The following is a 21218-nucleotide window of genomic DNA, read 5'->3' as shown; positions in this document are numbered from 1 at the left end:
CTAAAGAACTTATACGCATATATGCATAACCAATGACACAGACAACAGTACAGTGAAGGCATGGGCAGGGGGTGGGACTGGGGAGGAGGGTGTCAAGGGAGGGGAAAAGGGGGGATATCTGTAATAAAAACAAACACAAAAACCCCATACATCCTTAGTTTTCTTATTTCACTGCTCTTTAGAATCACTGGCTTAAAGTGAAAGAGAAGTAACTAAAATGTAAATGTGTTAAAAAAGGGGGGGGGGGTTGTTCACAGCTATATGATTTTGCTTCCCACCTAATCCTTGCTATGTAAATAACTGGATGCATTAAAATATATATATAGCATCTCACAAACAGCACAGTAGCATGAAAGAGGTAAAAGAAAACAAGAAAGGAACCCGTCCTCTTGAGAATATGCCATCTGTTCAAGTTGACAAAGAGAAAAAACAAATAACAATAAAAATAATGAAAGCAACCAAGTGTCAGCAAACCTCACCCCAGCAATTGCATGTGCAAGTAATGTCTTCCCACAGCCTGGTGGTCCATGAAGGAGAACTCCACGAGGGGGTATGACGCCCAGGTGCTGGTATACCTCCGGGTGACGCATGTGTATGAGCATCTTGCAGACTTCCTAGCAGAGAAGAAACAGTAAAGATGTCTTTCCCGGCCCAAGAGAGGAAAGAATCAAGGTGGAATGAAATGTCCTATTCTTTGGAGCAGCAAAATATAGTAGAGGCTTTAGACTCAGACCAGAGCTGGAATTCTAGCTATGGCACCTACAGTGTGACTTCAGCAATACCATCTCTGAGCTTCCATTTCCTAATGGCTACCTTGCAGATGTAATGGAAAGTAACTAGCGTGGTAACTGGAATAGAGTAAAAACTAAAGAATAAGTAGGAATTATTATTATTATTATTACTTTCATTTTTATTTCATTTATTTTTCCTTACCTGAGGATATTTTTCAACTGATTTTCAGATAGAGTGGGAGGGAGGATATTTTTCCATTGATTTTCAGATAGAATGTGAGAGAGACACATCGATTGGTTGCTTCCCACATGACCCCAACCAGGGCCAGGGATTGAACCTGCAACTAAGGTACGTGCCCTTGACCAGGAATTGAACCTGAGATTCTTTGGTCCTCGGGCTGACACTCTAACCGCTGAACCAAACCAACCAGGGCTATTATTACTGCTTTTAAACAACATTACTTATGAAGTATGTATCTCCTGTACACTATAATCAAAGTAGTGACAAAGTTAAAGCTATTATGCTTCTTTTATCCCGCAGTACCCTGAAGGGTACTAGTTAGGTTTGCTCTTCTCACCTTCCCAGTCTACTTTTCTATACACAGTTCCTACTAGAAACAAAGAGGTAGGCTTGGTTTGCCTAACTGATTAGCAATATACCCACTGGAAATAAAATTCTGAATCTGAATAACCTTTAATGTGGTATCATTGCCTCCAACATCTTCAAACTTCACGTTGGAGATCTGGAACTCTAGTCCCCTGGCTTTAGCTGGTAAACAAAAAGGAGAAAGTGAAAAGATTAGTGATACAGGAGTAACTTAGAATTATATTTAATAATTCTTAAGTAAACAAAGTTCCATTAAGTACTGAACCGTTTTCTAATACATGTCTTTGCACACGGAAGGTCTCCTAAGCAAGTCAGCTTGGAAGAGTGATGACTCCCGCAGAGCACACACTGCCCCCACTGCGCACAAGACCTGCCCCTCACCTTTCTTCTGCAGGACAGCTTCTATTTCTCCATCTACTTCCTGAAGGTCTTCCTTCTTCTTTTTACTTCCTTTGCTCTTTAACCTGTCTTTCCTTTTTTTATTAGTTTCCAGAAGAGACAACTCTTTTGAATCCTGGATGATTAAAGCAAAGAGATTTGGAAAAGGTCTGTTAAAATAATTCAAAAGGAGAAAAGTTAGGCAAACCAAAAGACTTGGTTCTTGCCCTGGTTGGTTTTCTCAATGGTTAGAGCATCAGCCCTCGGACCTGAGAGTCCTGGGTTCGGTTCCCACTAAGGGCACGTACCTGGTTGCAGTGTCCCTGGCCCCAGTTGGGGTCGTGTGGGTGGCAACCAGTTGATGTGTCTCTCTTACATCGATGTTTCTCTCTATCTCTTTCTCCCTCTCGCTCTATCTGAAGATGAATGCAAAAATGTCCTTGGGTGCCCTGGCCGGTTTGGCTCAGCGGTTGGAGCATCAGCCTGTGGAACAGAGAGTCCCGGGTTCGGTTCCCGGTAGGGGCATGTACCAAAAATAAATAAATAAATAAAAGCTGTAAAAAAAAAAAAAACTTGGTTCTTGGAAACCACTTAGAGACACTTTGTCCAAGAGAAATACCATGTAGGCCACATATATAAATTTATATATTCTAGAGCCCCATTCAAAAAAGGAAAAAAATTGCCCTGGCCGGTTTGGCTTAGTGGTCAGAGCCTTGGCCCACAGACAAAAAGGTCTCAGGTTGATTCCTGGTCAAGGGCATATACCTGGGTTGCAGGTTCCATCTCTGGCCCCAGTCAGGGGAGGCAACCAATTGATATGTCTCTCTCATATCAATATATTTCTCTCCCTCTCCCTCTACTCTCTCTAAAAAATCAATGGAAAAATATCCTCAGGTGAGGATTGACAAAAAATAAAGAAGTGAAATTAATTTAATAATCTATTTTAACTAAATAAATTCAAGGCATTATCATTTCAATATAGTCAGTATAAAAAGTTAACAAGATGTTTTATACAGTTTTTGTAGTTTCTTCAAAGAACAATGTGTACTTATTATAGCACATCTCAAGTCAGACACTAAATTCTCATGGGAAAAACTTGACATGTATTTAGATTTCATAAAATTTAGTTAAGAGAGTAGATTTATTTTATAGCTGAAAAAGTAGATTCAGTTACCCAAATTGTCCTGAATATACTTAGAAGTGAATTGTAAAGAACTAAGTTGATTAATAGTTTATAAATTTAAATTTCAGTTCCTCATTTGCACTAGCCAAATTTCAAGTGCTCAGCAGCTACATGTGGCTAGAGCACTTACCACACTGGACAGTGAGCCCTGGAGCAAATACAGCCAGTCTATTGTGGGACAGATGACTTTAAATCCCTTCTCATTCTGCCAAGCATTATAAAGAGTCCATTAAGAATGTGTTCAGCCCTGGCCGGTTTGGCTCAGCGGTTAGAGCGTCGGCCTGCGGTCCGGAGAGACCCGGGTTCGGTTCCCGCTAAGGGCACGTACTTCGGTTGCAGTTTGTCCCCGGCCCTGGTTGGTCGTGCGGGTGGCAGCCACTTGATGTGTCCCTTCACGTCGATGTTTCTCTCACTCTCTCTCTCTTCCTCTCTCTCCCTCCCACTCTATCTGTACAAAAAATGGAAACATATCCTTGGGTGAGGATAAAAAAAAAAAAAAAAAAAAAAAAAAAAAAAAGAATGTGTTCAGCCCTGGCCGGTTTGGCTCAGCGGTTGGAGCCCTGGCCTGCGGACCAGAGAGTCCCGGGTTCGGTTCCCACTAAGGGCATGTACATGGGTTGCAGTTTGTCCCCAGCCCCAGTTGGGGTCATGTGGGTGGCAACCACTCGATGTGTCTCTCTCACATCGATGTTTCTCTCTCTCTCCTCCCTCCTCCCTCTATCTGAAGATAAATGCAAAGATGTCCTTGGGTGAGGATAAAAAAAGAATGTGTTCAGTATGTTGTAATTCATCCAACTTCACTTTTCTTTATGTATATTTCAATTTAGAAAGGTTAAAAAAGCCCTCTCCGGCATGGCACAGTGATTAGAGCTTCAGCCAGAACACTGAAGGGTCACAGGTTCAATTCCCAGTCAATGGCAGGTACCCAGGTTACAGGTTCGATCCCTAGTCTCAGTTGGGGCGCATGTAGGAAGCAACCAATCGAGGTGTCTCTCTCATATTGTTTTTCTCTCCCTCTCCATCCCTCTCTCTCTCTTTATTTCTCTCCTTTGCTCCCTCCCTTTCACTCTATCTCAAATCAATGGAAAAATATCCTCAGGTGAGTACTAACAACAACAAAGGTTAAAAAAAAAAGTGGTGTCTATTCTTATTCTGTACATTATTAGAGTGCACCCATTTACACAGGATCCCTTAGGGTATTATCCTAAAGTGAAAATCAACCACATTGCTATTTCAACAGCTATCTTCCCTACTGCCTACAACTATCAACTTTCTGTACTATGTACCCCAAGTAGTAATTATTTAACTCTCTTTCACTAGTAAATGCATCTCTGAAAGCTCATTAGGTACCAATTCAGCAAACTGATGACTATATGCTAGATGTATTTTAGCCAGGGACATAGTATTAAACAAAACAAAGTCCTTGCTCTTTTGGAGCAGATATTCTAGTGAAGAGAGACAGAGAAAAAACCCAACTACACAATTATACAAGTCAGGTGGTTATAAGTACTTGAAACACAGCACCCAATGATGTGCCAGTTTACATGCATGTGGGAAAAGGCCTCTCAATGAGGCCGCCTGGTGAAAAGAGCTGTGAAGAAATGATGGAGGGAACCACTGGAATCTGGGGAGTGTTCCAGACAGAAAGAACAAGTGCAAACCCCCAAGAGAGAGGGTGCTTGGTGTATTCTGGAAGCAGCAAGCAGCGACTGGGGCTAAAGCAAAGCTGGCAGGTGTGTGTGGGTGGAGGTAGTGGATGAGACTAACAGGTGGCAGGGTGGCCAAATCACACAGGGCTTTACAGGCAATTGCAAGGGCTCGGATTTTATTTATTTATTTACTTTTAACCTCACCCAAGGACATTTTTCCATTTTTTGTTCAGATAGAGTGGGAAGGGGAGAGAGAGAGAGAGAAACATCGACATGAAAGGGACACATCGAGAGGTTGCCACCCTCAAGACCCAACTAGGGTCGGAGACAAACTCCAACCGAGGTACATGCCCAGTGGGAACCGAACCCGGGTCTCTCTGGACCACAGGCCGACGCTCTAACTGCTGAGCCAAACCGACCAGAACAAGGGCTTGGATTTTAGACTAACTAAAGCCATTGGAGGATTTTTAATGCAAGAATGACAATGACCTGACTTAACTCATAAAAAAGGTATCTCTGTGTGAATAATAAACTAGGGGATCAGGAGTGGAAGCAAACTCCAGTTGGAGGGTTATTTCAATGGTTAAGGCAAGAAAGAGTAAAAGCTTTATAAATTATAAATTTTAAAAGTCTACTGATTTAGCCCTGGCTGGTTTCGCTCAGAGGTTGGAGCATTGGCCTGTGGACCAGAGTCCCAGGTTTGGTTCCTGCTTGGGGCACATACCAAAAAATAAATTGTAGTAGAATCCATGTAAAATCAAGTTTGAAAAAAAAAGTCTATTGGTTTAGCCCTGGCCGGTTTGGCTCAGCAGTTAGAACATCGGCCTGCGGTCCAGAGAGACCCAGGTTCGGTTCCCACAAGGGGCGCATACCTCGGTTGCAGTTTGTCCCTGGTCCTGGTTGGTCGTGCAGGTGGCAACCACTGGATGTGTCCCTTTCACGTCGATGTTTCTCTCTCTCTCTTCCTCTCTTTCCCTCCCACTCTATCTGAACAAAAAATGGAAAAATGTCCTCGGGTGAGGATTAAATAAATAAATAAATAAAAATAGCTTTTAAAAAAAAAGTCTACTGGTTTAGAAAAAGAAAGAGCAGAGACATGGACTAAGATGAAAATGATTGCAGCAGTAAGAAGTGAAAAAATTCTCCCCATATTTCAAAAGTTACTATGTCTTTTATTTAACACAAGAATCTGCTTAATATTCTATTTAATGAAAAGACTGTAATGTACTGTAATCACGTTGGCTAAAATTTCACTATAAAAATACCTCTGTCTCAGATATTGCCTTCTTATGATTACTTTTCTCCTCTGATAGGTCCAAAAAGAAACTGTCTTTCTTTCCACCTGGAGTTTTGTCAATGAACCACCCTCCTCCAGAGCCTCTGGCAGGGGCCTTCAAAGGAACAGACGTGGTTCTGGAGGTTATCGGTGCAGCTGAACCGCTGGTTTCTCTTTCCTCCACCTCAGGAGTACTTGCCACAGAATCAGGGTTTCCTTTCCGATATAAGGAGAGCAGGGAAGTGTTCATGTGATTTGCCAACTGAAAGAAACATGATTTTAGTAGTTACTCAACAAGTACTCATGAAGGTCTGATTGCCTATATTCATACACTTTCTACTTTGCACTTCAAACAACTTCTCTCATAACGTTTACAGTCAGAAAAACAGGTTCTTGCAATGAGATGATTCAAATGCAAACATGTACTATCCAAAAAAATGTATCCCCTTGCCACTCCAAGTGAATGTACCAATTCATAACCGGCAATTAAATAAAACCAAGTATGAATGGTCGCTTTTAAAAAATATAACAGAAACAAGTATGAAAACAAGCATGAACTGGTAGTCAGTCAATGAGAGTCCCTACGATCCCATCACTTCAAAACTAGATCACATATAACTGAGTATCAATACATGACTATTAATAAATTAAAAAACTGAGTTATCAGTGGGAAAAAAAAAGAGAGAGTAAGTTACAAATAATTTTGCAGTCTGGCTGGTGTGGCTCAGTGGTTGAGCGTCGACCCATGCACCAAGAGGTTGCTGGTTTGATTCCCAGTCAGGGCACATGCCCAAGTTGTGGGCCTATCCCAAGTGGGGGGCATGCAGGAGGCGGCCAATCGATGTTCTTTCTCATCGATGTTTCTCTCTCTCTCTCTTGTTCTCACTTCCTCTCTAAAATCAATTTAAAAATTTTTTACATATTATTCCCATGTTCCCTTTAATCCAAGTCTATCTATTGGCAATGCTAACTCTTTGGCAAAAAATAACTCCTTTCCTTCATTTTTACTATTACTACTCCTTTCTGTTCATATCTGCCCTTACACCTGGCTATTCTCTTCCTTCCTTTCCCCCTGCGTAACAGGCTATAAAAACAAATATGGGAAGGATGGTTACCCCAAGAGTTCACTAACACTGGACATAGGAAATATTCAACTGTTTACTGATGAAGATGTTCCAAGTCTCTCATTCTGTTCCTCATTGATTTTTTCCTAAGGAAGTACATTATGATTTTTAATAAACCAAAGTACATCCATTAAATGATTGGCTTACCTGTGGATCTGGGTAATCTTCCATATCTGACTCATCATTTGAATAGCTTTCAGTACACCTCGGTAAAAAGAGGAAAAGAAACATTTTTTAATTTTTTATTTATTTTCATCCTCACCCGAGGACATTTTCCCATTTTTATTCAGATAGAGTGGGAAGGAGAGAGAGAGAGAGAGAAACATCAACGTGAAAGGGACACATCAAGTGGCCACCCGCACGACCCAATCAGGGCCGGGGACAAACTGCAACCGAGGTACGTGCCCTTAGTGGGAACCGAACCCGGGTCTCTCTGGACCACAGGCTGATGCTCTAACAGCTGGGCCAAACCAGCCAGGGCAAAAAGAAACATTTTAAAGGCTTTTGTCTTATATCCTAAAAACGTTACTACCTAAAACAAGAAAATATACTGAGGGAGAATAGTATGGTGGTTAAGAGTACATGCCTGGGAATCAGAGAAATCTGGATTCAAAATCCAGCTTTACCAGTTACTAGCTTCTATTTAAGGAAGCCTCAGCTTCCTTATCTACAAAATGGAGATAATAAATAATGTATATCTCACTGGATTATTAGAAGATTAAACACAAGCTTGCAGCCCCGGCAGGTTTTGCTCAGCGGTTAGAGCGTCGGCCTGTGGACTAGATAGAGAAACTCGAGTTCAGTTCCCGCTAAGGGCACAAACCTCAGATGCAGTTTGTCCCCACCCCAGTTGGGGTCATGTGGGTGGCAACCATTCAATGTGTCTCTTTCACAATGATGCTTCTCTCTCTCTCTCTCTCTTCCCCCATCTCTCCATCCCACTCTGAGGATAAATGAAGAAAAAAAAAAAAGCTTGCAAAGTCCTTAGAACTTAGTAAATGCTTAATAAATTGTGGTTTCCTTTAGCTTAACAAAAATTACAGTGAAATGCAAATTCCCATCAGATCCAAGGGTCTCATTTAGGAATCAGATACCAGGAGAGGAAATACTCCAGCAAGCCACAATTAAGTACTTTTAACAAGAAACTCACAAATTCAACATGACCAAGCCATGTAACCAAATGGAACTTTTACAAGTCTGTTAGGAGGAATGAAGATACAGTTTTCTACATAATATGATTTAAAAAAAGTATAAATCTTAGTAACTACAAACTGAGAATGTAGTCTCAGTTCATTACAATCAAGAGTTGGTATCAATACCTTCAAGTAACTATAGGACTCTGCTACTATTTACTAAAGCTTCTTTAGAAAATAAATAAAAGGGCTTTTCCAAGTAATAGGGTTACATGAATGCTACGATCCACCTTCATAATTAACACAATTCTTTTTGCTATTCATTAAATTCAATTAATATAATTTGGGGCATTTCTTTTCAATATAAAGAAGGTGGATTATCCAACTACTGGGAAAAAATCATTTTGCCCTACAATTCATGTCCTACAAGTATAATTAATTACAAGTGGATTAAGAAATTAAATGTAATACCATAAAGGAACAAGAGAAAAGCACAGGTATATACTCCTGGGATACAGGTCTATGGAACCATTAATAGCATAAACCATAAAGGAAAAGGTTGGTAGATTTGATGAGGTAAAGACACAGAACTTCTCTAATCAAAAGACATTATAGCCCTGGCCGGTTTGGCTCAGCGGTTACAGCGTCGACCTGCAGTCCAGAGAGACCCAGGTTCGGTTCCCACTAAGGGCATGTACTTCAGTTGCAGTTTGTCCCTGGCCCTGGTTGGGTCGTATGGGTGGCAACCACTCGATGAGTCCCTTTCACGTCAATGTTTCTCTCTCTCTCTCTCTCTCTCTCTCCCCCTCCCACTCTATCTGAACGAAATATCGAAAAATGTCCTCAGGTGAGGATAAAACAAACAAACAAACAAAAAGATCAGCAAACAGAATTAAACAATATATAAAAGGATAATATATCAGAATCAAGTAGGGTTTATCCCAGGAAAGTAAGATTGTATTAACATTCAAAAATCAATATAATTCACCAAATTAATAAAGGGTAAAGCCATAACAAAATAAGTATATAAAAAGCATTTAACAAATGTAATACCTATTCATGAAAAAAAAAAAAAAAAAGCCCTGGCTGGTTTGACTCAGCGGTTAGAGCATCAGCCTGTAGACCAAAGAGTTCCAGACTTGGTTCCTGCTAAGGGCATGTACGTAGGTTGCAGTTTGTCCCTGGCCCCAGCTGGGGTTGTGCAGGTAACAACCAGTCAATGTGTCTCTCTCATGTTGATGTTTCTCTCTTTTCCTCCTGCTCTATCTGAAGATAAATGCAAAAATGTCCTCAGGTGAGGATTTAAAAAAAATATATCAGTAAACTAGGACTGTTAGAAAATTTCCTTAATCTGATAAAGGATATCTATATATATAAAAAAAAACTACAGTAACATCATACTTATAGTGGAGGTCTATCTAAAATTAAAGACTAGCCTGGCCGGTGTGGCTCAGTGGTTGAGTGTTGACCCATGCACCAAGAAGTCACCAGTTCAATTCCTGGCCAGGGCACATGCCCAGGTTTGAGCCTGATCCCCAGTGGGGGGCATGTAGGAGGCAGCCAATCAATTTTCTTTCTTACGGATGTTTCTATCTCTCTCTTCCTCTCCCTTCCTTTCCCTCTCTACTAATATCAATAAAGGAAAAAAAAATTTTTTTTAATAAATAAAATAAAAGACTAATCATACCCAGTGATGTAATATGTGGAACATGTGGAAATCTCACATACTGCTGATGTAATGTTGAAATTGTACAAATGCTTTGAAAAAGAGTTTGTTAGTTTCTTATACAAGTTAAATACACTGTTACCATATGACTCAGCCATCCCACTCCTAGATATTTACCAAGGGGAAAAAACATTCTTTGTGAAAGAGAAATGAATGTTCCAACTACAGAAAACTGCACAAAGAAAGAATCTGACCTCTTTGGGGAACAGTGAACATTCAATATGTCTGAAGTTAAGGACTGGAGATATTAGGTAAGTGTTATGCAATGAAGAGCCACTGGAAGTTTTTTTTGTTTTTTTTTAATATGTTTTTATTGATTTTTTTTTTTTTAGCGAGCAAGCGAGAGAGAGAGAGAGAGAGAGAGAGAGAGAGAGAGAGAAAGAGAGAGAGAAACATCAGTGAGAGAGAAACATTGATCAGCTGCCTCTTGCAAGCCCCCTACTGGGGACTGAGCCACAACCCGAGCATATGCCCTGACCGGGAATCAAACTGGGACCTCAGTCCATGGGGCAACACTCAATCCACTGAGCCACACCGGCCAGGCTAGCCACTGAAAGTTTTGCAAGTAGGAATGTAATGTGATCAGGTTCACGTGTTAGAAAAAAGCCCTCCATTCTGTAATCCTTACTCATTATCCTCTTCATCTTTTCTTATTCTTTTTGCCAGATGTTCATCTTCTAATTCTGTTAGATCCTTATGTTTCTTCTCACTATTAATTATGCTAAATACTGAAACAAAAAGAAAAATGCCATGAGCTAAAACCATTCTTTCTATAATTTTATTAAGAATTCAATTCTAACACTAATAGACTCACCTTTTTCTACCTGAATCCTAAAAGCATTTCTTTTTCTTCGACCGTAGTCTATGCTGAAAACATAACAGAAGTTTAGTACAGTGGTCTCCCCCATAAACATTTGCATAAATATATAATTATGTCACTGAATTACATTGATCATAAACTTATTTTCAAACAACTTTGGAGTTAACATTTTTACTAGTATAATTTTTCTTGATCAGAAATGGGGTTATAGCATCAGAAACACAGTCAGCTTGTACTGAAGGGGACAGAGACGAAATTAAATGAAGGAAGGCTGTTGAACTTCTGGGATTCTACAGAACAGGCCAAAGAAAGGGAAGAATGACTCCCAAGGGAGCTCAGAAGTTGGCAGAGTAGCCACTGCCACCATGGGCCAGGGAGCGTAGGCCTGCGGAGTGGCACTGTCTCCTCTTCTGTACCAAAGGGCAGGGTAGACATCCTAGTAAGCCCACAGGGCAGAGCACTGAGCCAGAGGATTATTCTTAAAGTCCAGTGAAATTCACCCTGCTCTCTTTCAGACTTGAGACCATAACCCCTTCCTGCTTTCCAACTTCTCCCTTTTGTAATGAGAATGTCTATGCTATGCCTGTCTGCCACTGCATTTTTAAAAACATGTTTTTTAAAAAGGGAGAGGGGGCCCAGCCAGTGTGGCTCTGTGGCTGAGCATTGGCCCATGTACCAAGAGGTCGCCTGTTTGACTCCCGGTTAGGGCACATGCTCAGGTTGTGGGCCAAATCCCCAGTAGGGGGCATGCAGGAGGCAGCTAGTCGATGTTCTCTCTCATTGATGTTCCTTTCTATCTCTGTCTCCCTCTTCCTCACTCTCTTTCTAAAATCAATAAAAGAAAAAAAAATTTTTTTTAAATGGGGGGGAAATGAGGGAGGGAGAGAGAAAAATGATGATGAGAGAGAACCATAGACTGGCCACCGCTTAAATGCCCCCAACATCAAGTTGATGTTCTCTCTCATTGATGTGATGTTTCTATCTCTCTCTCCCTCTTCCTTCCTCTCTCTCTAAAATTAATAAAGAAAAAAAGATTAAAAAAAAAAAAAAAAGAGGGCAGAGTGTTATGAGTCGAGTTATGTCCCTCCAAAATTCATATGTTGACATTCTAACCCTGAGTACTTCAGAAATGTGACTGTATTCAGAAACACGTCCTTTAAAGATGTCACTAAGGTAAAATGACACCATACAGACGGGATTAGAAGCACAAGGGAATGATTTAATCTTCAGTGGGAGGACTAAATGAGTGACACACTTCTAGAGAGAGAGTCAGGGAGCTGAAGGAGATCATGCCTGATGGTTTTACTTTTTTTAATGAAGCAGGAAAAGAAGTAATACTCCTGACCAGACTATAAGGTACTGAAAGATAAGATGTAGCCATTCCCCCTAGTAACAAGGACAACTCTTTGCCTATAACTAGTGCTTGATATATACTGAATTGCATTCCGAATTTATGGACTAGAGAACTAACGCCGGCAGCTATTAACATCAATGAAAAATTTAGGCAGAATGCAAACTTTAAAAATGGAGGAAAGAAACAAGAAACAATGGGAAATAATGGTAGGAAAGAAAAGCAAGAACCTGCAGACTCCATTTCTTTACCTGTACATTCTTTGTAAGTCAGATGCTAAGACTCCAGTGTCCACGTACTTGCCACATCTGTTACTGGTGAGGTACTGAGACAGAAAATGTGATATATAAACACTCATATTTCAAATTCAGAGATTTTAATTGACACATAAGAGACTAAGCTACTGAAACATGTTATACTTTAATGTAGACTCTTCATTAATAAAGCATACCAGAAACATAAATAAAAATCACTAAATGATTGTCATATCTGGAATTAAATAATTTAATTAAAATTATCAATCACTATGACACACAAAAACAATAACTAAAATAGCTATAAGGTATTAAGTAAGGGCTTACTATATTCTAGGTTCCCAAATACCCCCAGAACAAAGCACTGAACTCCCAAGGGCACCAAGGGATATTATAAATTTGAGGGAACACAATAACATTTGACATCTGCCCAACACTGCAGGAATTATAACCTCAGACAATTCATGGTTTTAGTAGTCGCTATAATAATAAGCAAAACCCATGCAAAAATCAACGTGGAACAGGAGGGATGAGAGTGTCAGTGACAACCTGAGTGCAAAGTATGAAAAACTGTCCCATAAGCACATAAATCCCGCTCATAAGTAATTGTAACCAAAGAATGAAATACAAATATATTAATTTTCTTTCAATTTTTACATATTACTTCTCAAAAGGCTATTAAATTATTTGGATTAAATAGTTATTAAGTGTTAGAACCTAACTATTTAATAAGCAGTCCTATTAGGTATTATTTTTGGTCTAGGAGCTCTGTGAAAATATTAATGAGAAACTAAGGGCCCTGTGAACCCGTTTGAGTGGGCCTTTTTACATATTATCCCTTTTAGTACTCATAATCGTATGAGGTAGATTTTTTGAGAGAGGAAGGGAAAGATAGAAACACAGATTGGCTACCTCCTGCACGGCCCCTACTGGGGATCAAGCCTGCAACTGGGGCACTGTGCCCTGACAGGGAGCTGAACTGGGACCTATCAGTCCATGAGACCACCCTCAATCTGCTGAGCCACACCAGCTGGGCTATGCTGTCATTTTTATAGTCAATTTGGAATTATGGATATTTGTATATATTTCATACCCACTGCAATTCAAAAGCTCCCTGATGGTAATAGAAATAAACTCATTTTAATCTGCTAGATTTGGGGGTAATTTGTAAGCAGCAATAGACAGACTATCCTGGTTAAAAGGAGGCAATTGTATTTGTGGAAAGATGTCTAAAGTATACCACTAAGTGAAAAAAGCAAGCAGCAGAATTGATGCAAATAAGCCTGTTTTAGTGATTTTAAAACATGAATACATCAGTTATGGCCAGTTTGGCTCAGCGGTTGGAGCGTCAGCCTGCAGACCAGAGAGTCCTGAGTTCAGTTCCTGCTAGGGGCACATACCAAAAAAAAAAAAAAGAATACATCCATCTGTTAAGTATGCAAATACATACAGTTTTAAGAAAGATGCGACAGATACCTCTGGAGAAGTGTAATGGAGGTGAAAAGAATTCTTTCTTTTCATTTTATGCCTTCTGTTCCTTTTATTTTATACCATAAGAACCTATTACTTTTATAATGAACCAAAGTAGCCCTGGCCAGTTTGGCTCAGCGGTTAGAGCGTCGGCCTGCGGTCCGGAGAGACTCGGGTTCGGTTCCCGCTAAGGGCACGTACTTCAGTTGCAGTTTGTCCCCGGCCCTGGTTGGTCGTGCGGGTGGCAGCCACTCGATGTGTCCCTTCACGTCGATGTTTCTCTCTCTCTCTCCCTTCCTCTCTCTCCCTCCCACTCTATCTGTACAAAAAATGGAAAAATATCCTCGGGTGAGGATAAAAAAAATAAAAAAATAAATAAATAAATATAATGAACCAAAGTAGAAACAATAGAGGAAAACTTCACCCTGTCCAGTTTGACTCAGCGGTTAGAGCGTCGGCCTGCAGTCCAGAGAGACCCGGGTTCGGTTTCCGCTAAGGGCACGTACTTCGGTTGCAGTTTGTCCCCAGCCCTGGTTGGGTTGTCCTGGTTGGGTTGTATGGGTGGCAACCACTCAATGTTTCTCTCTCTCTCCCTCCCTCCCACTCTATCTGAATGTCCTCGGGTGAGGATAAAAAAAAAAAAAAAAAATCGAGGAAAACTTCTAATATCAAATGCTGAAGTGCAATGAAGTGTGTTGAGCACTGAGAAGAGACCACTGGATCCAGCATTAGGAGTCACTGCTCAGAGACCTGAATAAAGTGAAGAATCAAGAGTAATTCACAGTGAGTGAATTGCAAGAGCAAAAGTCCTGTGCTTGGCATGTTTGAGAAGGTCCATGTGGTTAGGACAGTGTGAGCAAAGGTGAGAGCAAAAAGAAAAGAAAAAGAAAAAAGACAAAAAAGTGGACAGGGGCAAAATACATAGGGCTTTTTAGGGTGGGTTTTACTCCAGATGTCTGACAGTTCAACTGAAGGTTTCTGAGCCTCCCCTGGCAAACTCCAATTTTCCTTTAAAAGGATCTCCCTGGCTGCTCCGTGGGAAACTGACTAGGTAAAACTAGAATCAGAGAGATCAGTTAGGAGGTTGGTTCTCAGTAGTCGAATAAAGAGATTGGTGGTTTAGACCAAGGTAGTTGGATGAGGACATGATAAGAAATAGTTGGGTATAGAGTACATGGTTGAGGGTAAAGCCAAGAAGACTACAGATTAATTGGTTGCAGGAAGCAAAAGAAAGGAGTCAGAATGATTCTTCAGACTTTTGGCCTTAACATAAAATGGATGTATAGTGATGTCATTTACTGAAATAGAGAACGCTAAGAAAGGACAGGTTTGGCGAAGAATATCCAAAGTTCAGTTTGGATATGTTAAGATGAAGATACCTATCAGACACTCAAGAGATACTGTGAAAGGTAGCTAGATAGATGAATCTGGAATTCCAGATAAAATCTGCTCTGGAGATATAAACCTAGGAATCATTAATATACAGATAACATTAGGAAGTGTGGATAGATAAGAGAGGAGTGTGAAGATAAGTAAGTGGTGCCCTGGCTGGTTTGGCTCAGCAGTTGGAGCGTTGGCCTGCGGATCAGAGAGTCCCGGGTTCGGTTCCTGCTTAGGGGCACGTACCAAAAAAAATAAATAAAAAGAAATAAATGGTAAGGCCTGGCTAGAGTGGCTCAGTTGATTAAGTGTCCTCCCACGCACCAAAAGGTCAACAGTTGGATTCCTGGTCACCCTAGTTGTGGGTTCAATCCCTGGTAGGGGTGTGTGCAGGAGGCAACGGATCTACCTATCCCTCTCACATTGATGTCTCTCTCTCTCTCAAAAATAAATAAAAACTTTTTTTTTTAAGTGGTAAGCGCACCACTGCTCAGGGCACTTCCAACATTTAAAGTGAAAGTTCCAAAAAGGAGACTGTATAGTGGCCAGTAAGGTAAAGAAAAACAAGAAAAGTATGCAACTCCTAAAGTATAATGTAAAGAAAATCTCTCGCCCTGGCCGGTTTGGCTCAGCGGTTAGAGCGTCGGCCTGCGGTCCTGAGAGACCCGGGTTCGGTTCCCGCTAGGGGCACGTACTTCGGTTGCAGTTTGTCCCCGGCCCTGGTTGGTCGTGCGGGTGGCAGCCACTCGATGTGTCCCTTTCACGTCGATGTTTCTCTCTCTCTCCCTCTCTCTCCCTACCACTCTATCTGTACAAAAATTGGAAAAATGTCCTCGGGTGAGGATAAAAAAAAAAAAAAAAAAAAAAAAAGAAAAAAAAAAAAAGAAAATCTCTCTGTCCTTCTAAATAAGATTGTTAGCTGACTGTACCATCGCAAGGCATTTAGCACACACGGCTTTCTACGGATGACCATGACAATGAAAATGAATAGCTAAAGTGCATATTATAAAGTCACATCCACATTACCTATTTCTACTGTATCCCAACCTGACCCCAAGCTTCCCGAGAATGAAAATGTTTGATGGCCTCCACGGCACCTCGTACAGTGGGGGTGGGGGTGGTCCGAAGACCGTCTCTGCCCTAACATCACGACAGGAAGAAGTTAACTCCAAGGCTATCTCCACTCGCCTTACTGATCTGCGCGGAGGTCCACCAGACCCCGGCAGGCACCCCGGCTGCACCCTCCCAGCACCGCCGGCGGAGGAGTGAACTGTCAACACTCCCACGCCCGAACCCAGACCGGGGCGGGCGGCTGGTCGAGTCCGACGTAGAAGCCGCCCCAGCAAGGTGCCCTCGGGCCCCGAACGCGGACCACGGTGCGACCCGGAGCTGCAGAATATGCACCTGGATGACTCGCTGCTTCAGCTTATTATCCAAGAAACCTGCGGGTCGGGGCCTCATCCCGTCTGTCTCCGCCGCCACAGCCTGGGCGCCCGGCCTCACGTGACCGGGGGCCTCCTCCAGGCTGACCGCGGCAATCGCCGGGCGAGCCGCGCCCGAAATGCGCCCCACCGGCCTGGCCCACGCCGTTCCCCGCAGCGCTTTTGTCCAGCGAGCGAAGGGAAAAAATCTACCGAGGACAATGAGCAGACTTGCAAAAAACATCAGGGAGTTTCTAGGAGTCTTATTTTGCAGGCTCGTCCAACAGGCCCTGGATGACAAGGACCCCTTTGAACAAGCTCAACTTTATTGTTTCCAATTGTGCGAACATGTGCTTGCGGTGGCTGCGGGGAGGCTTCCGCCGGGGCTCTGTCCCTGGTGCCTGTTGGTAAACGTGCGTTTGTTTGTCTTATTTCCGCTGTTGCAGCCACATCTATATTCGGGTGCAAAGTTAGTCTTGGCCCAGAATCTTAATAAAACCAAAAGCTGTAGATAGTTGGGACGATTAAGAAAGGATCAAAACACCGCCCCCCTGCTGCTTGCTTTTCTAACCTAATTACCTACGTCTGGATCCAGGTTGACAAAAAGGTTAGGTGTCAAAAGAAGGAAAAACTGGTTCACCCAGATAACTAAACCATCTTGGACATTTGGAAGTTATTTGACCTTACGCCATTTTTTTTTTTTTTTTTTTAAATCCTCACCCGAGGACATTTTTCCATTTTTCACTCAGAGCGGGAAGGAGAGAGAAGAAGAGAGAGAAACATTGATGTGAAAGGGACACATCGAGTGGCCGCCACCCACACGACCCAACCAGGGCCGGGGACAAACTGCAACCAAGGTACATGCCCTTAGCGGGAACCGAACCCGGGTCTCTGTGGACCGCAGGCTGACGCTCTAACCGCTGAGGCAAACCGGCCAGGGTGACCTTATGCCATTTTTGACAGATAAGTTGTGAGCAAATCCAATGCAAGACTTCATCTTGGTCCAGAATTTTATTAAACATAGGTATTTGCCCCCAAGAAGTTCATTTTCAGTTCAGACTCAAGTAAAGGGACAATTATAATTAATCAAAGAAAAAAACAAAACAAAACAAAACAAAACCCGCCGGCTTTAGTTTCTGTTAGCTTGTTTAATTGTGTTTTCAATATTCTTATTTAGATGGAATTAAGAGAAGTCGGTGAGATGTTAACAGGATACTAGTAATTTATTTTCTGTTTAGAGTTCAGATTATAGCACTGTTTCAATGGTTCTTATCTGAACAAGGAGTAAAGTATAGAGTCTCACTCTCATATTCAAGACATTGGTCAACTTGGCTCTAACTTCAACTCTTCCTCATGTATTTACTCTGCTTTTCACGAAGTATTATTGCCTGCATTTACACAATGCATATTTATTGGAGGCCTACTATTTCACAGGCACTGGGGACAGCAATGACGAAACAGGCTTCTTTAAGCTTCTGTGGAGCTTACAGTTCTATGGAAAGGTAATGATAATACACAAATAAATTATACACAGTATTTTACTCCCACTGACATTTCCTCTTGTCTATAATGCCTCTGCTGGCCAGCCTGTGATTTTCAGAATCCTAGCTAATCATCTCCCTTTTAGCCTTTCCTGATATTTCCCCTTCTCCACCCATTGAACCCTCCTCTCATTCATTCAACATGTATTTATTGAGTGCCTACAAGTTCCAATCCCTGCGCTGTCCTTGGGTCTTGTGAGAATAGCAAAAGAATTAAAATTGTAACTTTTATAACATCTTTTACAAATCAGATTAAGTATAACATCTTTTTAAAATTAAAATTAGGTGTGTTTGCATGTATTAAACTTTAGCAACGATTTCCTAAAGCAAATGGCACAAATACAGTCGATGCCCAGTAACTTATTTTATTTTATTTTAATCTTCACCCGAGGATATTTTTCCATTGATTTTTTTTTTTTTTAAGACAGAGTGGGAGGGAGGGAGGGAGGGAGGAAGGAAGAGAGAGAAACATCAATGTAAGAGAGACACATCAATTGGTTGCCTCCTGAACAACCCTGACTGGGGCCAGGGATTGAACCTGAAACTGAGGTACGGTGCCCTTGACCTACAGTCGAACCCAAGACTCTTTGGTCTGCAGGCTGACACTCTAACTGCTGAGCCAAACAGGCCAGGGCAATGTCCAGTAACTTTTTTTTTTTTTATCCTCACCCGAGGACATTTTTTCATTTTTTGTTCAGGTAGAGTGGGAGGGAGAGAGAGGAATATATAGAGAGAAACATCGACGTGAAAGGAACACATCGAGTGGCTGCCTCCCGCACGACCGACCAGGGCCGGAGACAAACTGCAACCGAGGTACATGCCCTTAGGGGGAACCGAACCCGGGTCTCTCTGGACTGCAGGCAGACGCTCTAACCACTGAGCCAAACTGGCCGGGGCATTTTTTTTTTTTTTTTTTATCCTCACCCGAGGACATTTTTCCATTTTTTGTACAGACAGAGTGGGAGGGAGAGAGAGGAAGAGAAAGAGTGAGAAACATCGATGTGAAAGGGACACATCGAGTGGCTGCCACCCGCATGACCAACCAGGGCCGGGGACAAACTGCAACCAAGGTACATGCCTTTAGCGGGAACCGAACCCGGGTCTCTCCGGACCGCAGGTGGGCGCTCTAACCGCTGAGCCAAACCGGCCAGGGCAACTTTTTAAATGTAATTTAACTCCATGCATGCCACATGTACCACAAAGAATGAAAATAGGCTGAAGGGCCCCACAGCATCACAACATACACCAAGCAGCATAGTTTATTAATCTATAATTTGTCATGGATATGAGAGGGGTACATTGATTCACTGCCTACTGCACGCCCTATACTGGGGATCGAGCCCCAACCCCGGGCATGTGCCCTGACCAGTAATTGAACCAGCAACCTTTTTGTGCATTGGACAATGGCCAACCAACTGAGCCACACAGGGCAGGGCCACAAAGGGCTTTGTGCTCAGAAGGGCCTCACCCTTGGTTTAATGCTCCATTGTTGCCATCTTGGAATTTTTTTTTCGAATTTTTTTTCCTTTATTGATTTTAGCGAAAGAGGAAGTGAGAGGGAGAGAGAGATAGAAACATCGATGAGAGAGAACATCGATGGCCGCCTCCTGCATGCCCCCCACTGGGGATTGGGCCCACAACCTGGGCATGTGTCCTGACCAGGAATCGAACCGGTGACCTCTTGATGCATGGGTTGACCCTCAACCACTGAGCCACACCAGTCAGATACCATCTTGGAATTCTAAATAGCACTTCTTGAATAAGTTGCCCCTTATTTTAATTTTGCACTAGGCCCTGTACACCTTTAGAGAAATGTTTATTCGGTCCTTGCCCATTTTGTAATTAGGTTATTTGTGTATTGAGTTGTAAGAATTGTTTATATATTCCGGATGTTAATCCCTTATCAGATATATAATTACAAATATTTTGGGCCTTTTTACTCTGTTGATTGTTTCCTTTGGCACACAGAAATTTTTAAGTTTGATGTAGTTCCATTCATCTACTTTTGCCTTTGTTGCCGGTGTTTTTTTGTGTCATATACACTAAATCACTGCCAAATCCATTATCATGAAATTTTCCTCTGTGTTTTCTATAGGAGTTTTATGTATTTAATAAAATCTGGCCTAATTTGAATAAAATCTCCCCTTATAGTCTTATTTGGTAGACATTTATTAACTCCAGCTATTTATAGGATAGAAGATATTTGGGGTATAACAACTACTAAAATCATAGTCTAAGGTGTGGCTGGCTAGGCATGCAATGAAGACAATGTGATGAGTGATCTGCTAGAGGTATGTACAAGGTACAGTGGGAGTGTAATGATAGCTGGTTTATACATAATCTGTTACCAGTCCATTTAGCTTTAACCTATGAACCCTGTACGTGAAATTTCTTATGAACCTATGTGGTATCAGGACAATCCAGTTGGTTTTGCCTTCATTCTAATCCCTCTATTCACCCTCAATTCTCCTAAGTGATCTCCTTGCAGACAAACTTGTCTCCTTTTCCTGCATTCAGTGCACCAAACAGAAGGATATTTAAAAAATGTAAACCAGATCAAGGTGCTTTAATATTAAAACTCTCCAGTGGTTTTTTATCATATTAGAATAAAAGTCACACTCCTTGCCAGAGGTCCACAAGGCTCATGAGACCTTGTCCTGCCCACCTCTGACCTCCCAAAATTCTCTCACCATTATTCATTGTACTTCAGCCACATTGGCCTCCCCCCCCCCCCCATTCCTTAAAGAGAGCATGTAAGCATGTTTCTGTGAGCAGTCGGGCCTTTGCAGTCACTGTTTCCACTATCTGAAACACTCTGCCTGCAAATCTTCATGTAGCTATTCAGATTTCAACTTAAATATCACTTCCAGCCTGGCCTTCTCTTATCAGTCGCCAAGTGTTTTCCCACCTCACCCCCATCCTTTTCAAAGTACTTATCACTGCCTGTCATTAATAGATTTTTTTTTTTTTTTTTGGTGTGTCTCCCTCACTGTAATGTAAGCTACAGGAATGTAGGGATTTTTTTCTCTTGTATTCATCATGCATCCCTAAGTCCCGTACTTGGTATATACTAGCTGCTCAGAAAATATTGGTTGGATGAATGTATGACTTTGATGTACTTTGCTTATTGAGCTTATAACCCATTGATATAATGGTGTGGGTTTTTTTTCTGTA

General features: G+C 41.7%; 1 protein-coding gene across 1 annotated transcript in view; it reads right to left on the bottom strand.

Annotated features, from left to right (window-relative positions):
- Window positions 1-16580, bottom strand: part of NVL (nuclear VCP like) — a 76356-nt gene extending 59776 nt beyond the window's left edge. Inside the window, exons 1-9 of the mRNA XM_036277792.1 lie at window positions 16487-16580; window positions 12230-12303; window positions 10622-10674; window positions 10436-10535; window positions 7096-7153; window positions 5814-6086; window positions 1720-1852; window positions 1424-1500; window positions 480-614 (exon numbers count right to left, since the gene is read on the bottom strand). Coding sequence (XP_036133685.1) covers window positions 480-614; window positions 1424-1500; window positions 1720-1852; window positions 5814-6086; window positions 7096-7153; window positions 10436-10535; window positions 10622-10674; window positions 12230-12303; window positions 16487-16543 — 960 coding nt within the window. The 5' untranslated portion in view covers window positions 16544-16580. The remainder of the gene's footprint in view (window positions 1-479; window positions 615-1423; window positions 1501-1719; window positions 1853-5813; window positions 6087-7095; window positions 7154-10435; window positions 10536-10621; window positions 10675-12229; window positions 12304-16486) is intronic.
- Between the last annotated feature and the right edge of the window lie 4638 nt (window positions 16581-21218).

The sequence above is a fragment of the Molossus molossus genome, unplaced genomic scaffold (genome assembly GCF_014108415.1).
Source record: "Molossus molossus isolate mMolMol1 unplaced genomic scaffold, mMolMol1.p scaffold_m16_p_23, whole genome shotgun sequence".
Taxonomy (NCBI): domain Eukaryota; kingdom Metazoa; phylum Chordata; class Mammalia; order Chiroptera; family Molossidae; genus Molossus; species Molossus molossus.
This window is presented reverse-complemented; position numbering and strand designations above follow the sequence as displayed.